We start from the raw sequence: 6,406 nt of genomic DNA on the forward strand, positions 1-6,406 counted from the left end.
CAGTCCCGCCTATCCTACACCTAGAAAGCCGCGGGAGTAAGAAAGGGGTACTGGTAGGCGGGGCTGCTTCATTTGCCCACCCCTTCCCTTCCTCGATTGGCTGTCGGCCATAGGTCTCCGCCCCATAAGTCTGCGCCTGCGTGAGGGCTACGGTAGCCTGTCGCACCTGAAGGTGGGAGGCGATAGCCTCTCCTCTTCCGCGGGCGGGAGAGTTAGGTAAGCCCCGCTGAGCACTCCCAGCACGATCGCCACCCGAGGGTGCAAGCCATTCCTGCCAACTGTCAAAGTGGCCGCGAGCCTCCGCGCCCATAGATCGGTCAAGCGCCACCCTTCCGGCGTGACCCAAAAGATGCCCAGGTGCACCGACCTTCCTTCAGATCCGAGTTTCTGTCACTCCCTGTTTTCTTTCGTCTCCGACACCTGTGCTCTTAGGTTATGCCTCTCTGCTCGCTTCTAGCTGCCCGCACTACAGCAGGCTGAGGGTGAGCAGAACCGGAGGGACCCAGTTTGGGATGGGGCTGCAGACGAAGATCGCGCTATTCCCACCAAGGCGCCTCAATTGTCCGCTAAGATGCCGGTGTGTCAGCCAGGTCAGGCCTGTGACGCCAAGACGGCGGCCTCGTGGGTACACCAGGGCCTAATCCAGGGCTGCTTTCTCAGGGAGGCCCACACTTTTTCTCTTCTAATTCCTTCATTGAGCGAGCATGTTGGTTTGGGTCTTGCTCCCTGTATTAGGTCTAGATACACTGAGGGCAGCAGGGATTCCAAGAGTGGTCCGGAAAACTATCCAAAGGGGTATCTTTTGAGAGTATGGACTCCTGTTTCCCTTGCTCACCTGCAGCTGAGGATAAGATATGTGAGAAATTTTTCCTTTGTCCCTTCTTGCCATCCATTCTCCTCCTATTCCCTGGTGTTTCTCTCCATGTGGGAAAAACTGGGCTTTAAGTTGCTTTGGTGCTTGGAACCTTGAATGTCTTCTAACCTGTTTATCCTGTTGCCTTATCAGTAAAAAACATAAGATTTTAAAAACGATTCTGTGAATTAAGTGAGAGCTACTAGGATAGGCCCAGATTCGCTCTTTTGCACTAGTGAACGTCCCCACTTGTGTGTATTTTTTTTTTAGAAAATTTGTTTTCTGGCTTCTTCACTACAGTGCAATATGTTGAGTATTACGTTGAGTGAAATCCTTAACATTAGGAAATAAAATGTTTACATGCTCTGTTAGGTATTTTAAATATACTTGGAGAAAGTAAGTTTTTTCCTCCTTCATGTTTTACATTTGATTGGATTCTAGCACCTGTAATAGACATTGCCATTTTGTATCTCAAGAGTTTGGTATCCCTTAGTTTAACATAATGTTTGTTCTTTCAACTCTCTTAATTTCACTGGCCACTATTCAGTATTTGAGTGTGTAGTTGGTGTCACATGGCATTTGCTAAACTATATGAAGTACTGCAATGGCAGACAAAGGTTCGCAGTGATTAAAAAAGAAAGAAAAAGTCAATAGTTTAGTCAAAATGTATGCATGTAGTTTCTAGAATGTGCATAGGTTATATTTTCAACAGGGCAAATCATCAGTGGATTTTTTTCTTTGTGATCTTGGCAAGAAGAAGGAAAACAAATTGTTTAATCGATTCTAGCCCATACTTCTTGCAGAAACCAGTCAGAAATATATATATATATAAATACATATATTTTTAGTGGTTTTTGCTCATGTGCTCACCAGACAGAGAGAGAGAGAGACAGAGTGACAGAAAGCGAGAAATCACCCCCCAGGGGGGATGGCCACACCACAATCCCTTCTCCTCTCAGGATCTTGGGAATGCACGCACACACGCCAGGTGTGTTTCAAGCCACCGGGTCCGGGACTCGAACCACGGTCGACTATGTGGGAGTCCAGCAACATAGCCATTACGCTAACTGCTGGCCCCCAATCAGAAATATTTTAAGAATTTTGTAAATTTGTCACTTTTAGACTGAGAGATGTTTGTTCCATATTGAGAAAAATTGAAGATAAAATAGAATGTTGTTTACATGTATGCATTTTTCAGTGTTCTGAAACAAGTATATTATTGCCCATAGAAGATTGATTTTAGTTTGTGGCCTCTTTTTAGAGGTTTAAATATTTAGGACAATGGAAAAATGATTATTGCATATGCTTTATTTTATTTGTTTTTTGTTAGATAAGCACCCACGGAAACACCATGAAAGATACTGATATCAAGAGACTGCTGTATACCCATCTTTTATGCATATTTTCAATTATCCTAAGTGTCTTCATTCCATCATTCTTCTTGGAGAACTTCTCAATATTGGAAACACACTTGACATGGCTGTGCATCTGTTCTGCTTTTGTAACTGCTGTCAACCTACTATTATATTTAGTAGTGAAACCAACTGCGTCCTCTAAAAAAAGTTCATTGTCACACAAGGTAAGGCTTATTTCTTGATAAGTGATTTTTTTGGAGAGAGCTACTGTTTCTTTTAATGGAAGAATAAAGTATTAGTCAAGTCCTCATTGGGTTATTTAGAGTGAGTAACGAGAGTGATTTTTTTTCCCCCTAATGAGTAGCTATTACTTGCCACAAGGCTGCCTACAATGTCTGATAGACCTTGCTGTGCTTTAGTTGTAGAGTTAGGATTTCTTCAGTTCATATGCATTGTGAGCCTGTATAATCATTGTTTTATGTCACCGTTAAAGATAAATACATTTGGCAATCAATCTGTAAGCTTTAATTTACAAGACACCAGTTGTTTTCCATTAAGTCTTCACTTACCACTACTTAGTACTATGTACTAACCACTCTGTCTAGTCATTTAAAACCCTTTTTCTGCCTTACGATTAGAGAACCTCAATGTTTGTTTTATAATTAGTTCTTTCCTTTAAGCTCCATGTCAAGTAAATTCCATGTGGTAATCTATGGATATCCAGGTCATTTTGAAAATGGGTAATATAATAAATAACATGAATGATTTGGGGAATTACTTAGTATTTCACTTTTTTGGTACATTTTCCCAGGAGTTTCGTTTTAAAATAAAAATAAATTAATTTCTGCCGATAGTTCATATTATCACATAAGGACTGTGTATTTTTTATATCCTAGCACTCTATCATCAATAAATATTTCATAAATATGATTAACAACATAGCACAACTTGTATATAGAAATGGGCTGGCTCTGTGGTCTGGTGGTTAAGGCAACTGGATCCCACATATTTCACTGCATGGTTTAAATCCTGGACCTAGTGGCTTGAAAAATACACCAGGCTGTGTGTGTGTGTGTGTGTGTGTGTGTGTGCACACGCGCACATGCCCAAAATCCCTAAAGGAGACAGAGATGGAGGAGAAGGGATCATGATGTGATTGTGCTCCGTAGGGGTGTCCCCGCTCCTACCCCACCATTCTCCCTCCATCCACTCTAGTGAGAGCATGCTCCCTCTAGCAAAAGATAAAATGAAGAAACAAAAACCCTATTTGTTGCAGGAGGTAATATTTGCATTTATGTTTTTGTACAGTTTTTAGACTCCTGTGTACGTGACTGGGCATGAGACATGTGATCTAAGTCAAAGAACACTCAATTATTTCACCCATTACGGGAACACATTGTATTTGTAGATAAGATGGAAGAATTCATTGTCCTATAGATGTTCTCTTGTGTCTTGAAATCTTTCTTCTTCTTTTTTTAGATAACCAGATTTTTGAAATGCTGTATCTACTTTCTTATGTCTTGTTTCTCCTTTCATATAATTTTTGTCCTATATGGAGCACCACTAATAGAGTAAGTTTGAAATTATTAACTTAAATTTATATGTTAAAAACACTCATTTACTGAATAGTGTGCTAACTCTATTGGCAATTAGAGAAAAATCATGGTATGTTTAATTAATGGATTAAATAAGGATATCAATATCATTGTCCTTCTTTACCATTCTTATTTATTTATTTATTTATTTATTTTGTAGAGAGCTTTTTTGCTATAGGGCATGTGTACTTGCAGGAGAGACAGAGAAAAACAGAGAGATAGAAAGCAAGAAATCGCCCCCCAGAAGGGATAGCCACACCACAATCCCTTCTCCTAAGATTTCCTCTTGGGATTTTGGGCATGCACACACACGTGCCCAGTGTTATTTTTAAGCCACCGGGTCTGGGACTCGAACTGCAGCCAACTACTTGGGAGTCCAGCAACATAACTATTATGCCATCTGCTGATACCACTATTCTTACTTATTTTTTACTTTTAATTTTTTTAATTATTTATTTTATTTTATTTATTAATTCATTTAGGTTTTTTTTTTTTTTTTAATTTGGCCAGAGAGAAACAGAGGGTGAGAGTGAGAGAGGAAGTGAGAAAGCAAGTCACCAGATTCAGGACTTGAAACTTAGTCGGCCATGTGGGAGTGTCCAGCGCCTTAACCACCATGCCACCTACTGGATAACAGAATAACTTAATTCATTAAATTCTTAAATGTTGGCAAGATGCGAGGAGAAATAAGAAACTATACCAATAAATGTGTGTTCTCTTACAACCTCTAAGGGAACTTACTATAATAATATGTATAAATTAGTTATAATTCACATGTCAGGTATTAATAAATGAAATTCTGAAACGCGTGTTTTCTTGAAGAAAGTCAATAGATTCCTGTAATTTAAAAAATTTTTATTTAATTATTTTCATTATTATTTTTTAATGTGCTACAGGTCATGTACACTCACCAGAGACAGAGAGAGAGGAAAAAAAAATGAGAACACAAGCTGCCAGGTCTAGGGGTTGAAGCTCAGTCAACCAAGTGGGAATCCAGTGCCTTAACCACCATTCTACCTGCTGGCCTCTAGATTAATGTATTTAAATACTTAATTAGCCAGTGTTTTTAGTTTAAAGATAAAATTTAACTCAACAGTTTTAAAAATGACCAGTTTTAAATTAGTAGAAACCAAATTCATGAATATTTTTTGTATGTCTATTATAGTTTAAGAGACTTCAATTTAATAATGATTAATTATCATGGAGAAGTGAGTGATTTTAGGTATACATGTATATATATGTATGTATGTATGTATGTACAGATGGTTATTGACGGTTGGACCTGTGATTTTTGGCTTTATGACAGCGGGAAACAATATGCATTCAATAGAAAACATACTTTGGGACCAGCCCTGTGGCCTAGTGGTTTAGTGAGTTGGATCCTACATGGCCAGCTGCACAGTTCAATCCTAGATTTGGTAGCCTGAGAAACATGCTGAGCATGTGTGCATGCATGCTCCAAACCCCAACAGCGTAGAGAAATGGAGAAGGGGTTGTGGTGTGACCACACGCGATTGAAGGTGCTCGCCCTCTCTGTCTCCATGTCTGCCTCTGGTGAATGCACACGCGCTCTGGTAAATTAAAAAAAAAAAAAGAAGTACTTTGAGTATCTTTACAACCATTGTGTTTTTCATTTTCAGTGTAATATTCAATAATTATGTGAGTTATTTAATACTTCATTATAAGTTAGGCTTTGTGTTAGATGATTTTGCCTAACTATAGGCTAATGTAAGTATTCTGAACTTCTTTAAGGTAAGATATGCTGAACTATGATATTTGTTAGGTTAGCTATTAAATGCATTTTTTACTTAATAATATTTTCAATTTGTATTGGCTTTATTGAGATGTAACCTCCTCATAAATCAAGGAACATTTGTACACATATATACATATATAACTATGTATAGTTTTTATATATGTGTGTGTATATACACACACAGAGTTTTATATTATATATATATATATACACACACACACACACACACACACACATTAAACTAGGAAGTTAGTCTTTTCTAAACAGGGGAGGGAAATGGGAAATAGTGGTTCCTGCCTCATCTATCTTAGAGTAGAACAAATGTACCTGGAACACTGGTTCCTGTGCTGGTCTTTGATCAAGCAGCAGCATCATTTTATTGAAAGGCAAGTTCTTAAGCTTCAGTCAGAAACTGTGGGGATATGGACCAGCAGATGGTGTAATGGTTAAGTCGCTGGTCTCCTATATAGCCCAAGAGGAGAATGGAAGAGAAGGGATTGTGGCGTGGCCACGTCCTTACCCCGTTCTGTCTCTAGCTTGTGAATGTGCCCTACACCAAAAATCTCTCTCAAAAAAAAAAAAAAAGAAAGAAAGAAAGAAAGAAAGGACAGAAAAAGAAACTGGGGGAGTAAGTCTCCCCAATTTTTATTTACCCAATTTTGTATATAATTCCAATATAAGTTAAAGTTGAATCAACTGGTTATAGAGAAAATTTGAGGATACTGAGGAAGAAAGATAATGGAATTTCCTGTAAAGGAGGTATCAGTATGGATCTTAGGTTGTTAACACTTTTGAAACCTATTGTTAAAGCCAGATATCTGTGTGATTTGTTTTTAAAGATTGCATT

General features: G+C 38.5%; 1 protein-coding gene across 4 annotated transcripts in view; it reads left to right on the forward strand.

Moving 5' to 3' along the window:
• The first annotated feature begins 19 nt into the window (after window positions 1-19).
• PIGF (phosphatidylinositol glycan anchor biosynthesis class F) overlaps window positions 20-6,406 on the forward strand; it is a 36,385-nt gene continuing 29,998 nt past the window's right edge. Inside the window, exons 1-3 of one of the 4 annotated variants that reach the window (XM_006159889.3) lie at window positions 20-216; window positions 2,184-2,432; window positions 3,688-3,779. In XM_006159889.3, coding sequence (XP_006159951.1) covers window positions 2,205-2,432; window positions 3,688-3,779 — 320 coding nt within the window. In that variant the 5' untranslated portion in view covers window positions 20-216; window positions 2,184-2,204. Of the gene's footprint in view, window positions 591-2,183; window positions 2,433-3,687; window positions 3,780-6,406 lie in introns of all 4 variants that reach the window. The other 3 variants (XM_006159886.3, XM_006159887.3, XM_006159888.3) reach the window with 3 other exon arrangements.

Source organism: Tupaia chinensis, unplaced genomic scaffold, assembly GCF_000334495.1.
Source record: "Tupaia chinensis unplaced genomic scaffold, TupChi_1.0 Scaffold000661_1, whole genome shotgun sequence".
NCBI lineage: Eukaryota > Metazoa > Chordata > Mammalia > Scandentia > Tupaiidae > Tupaia > Tupaia belangeri.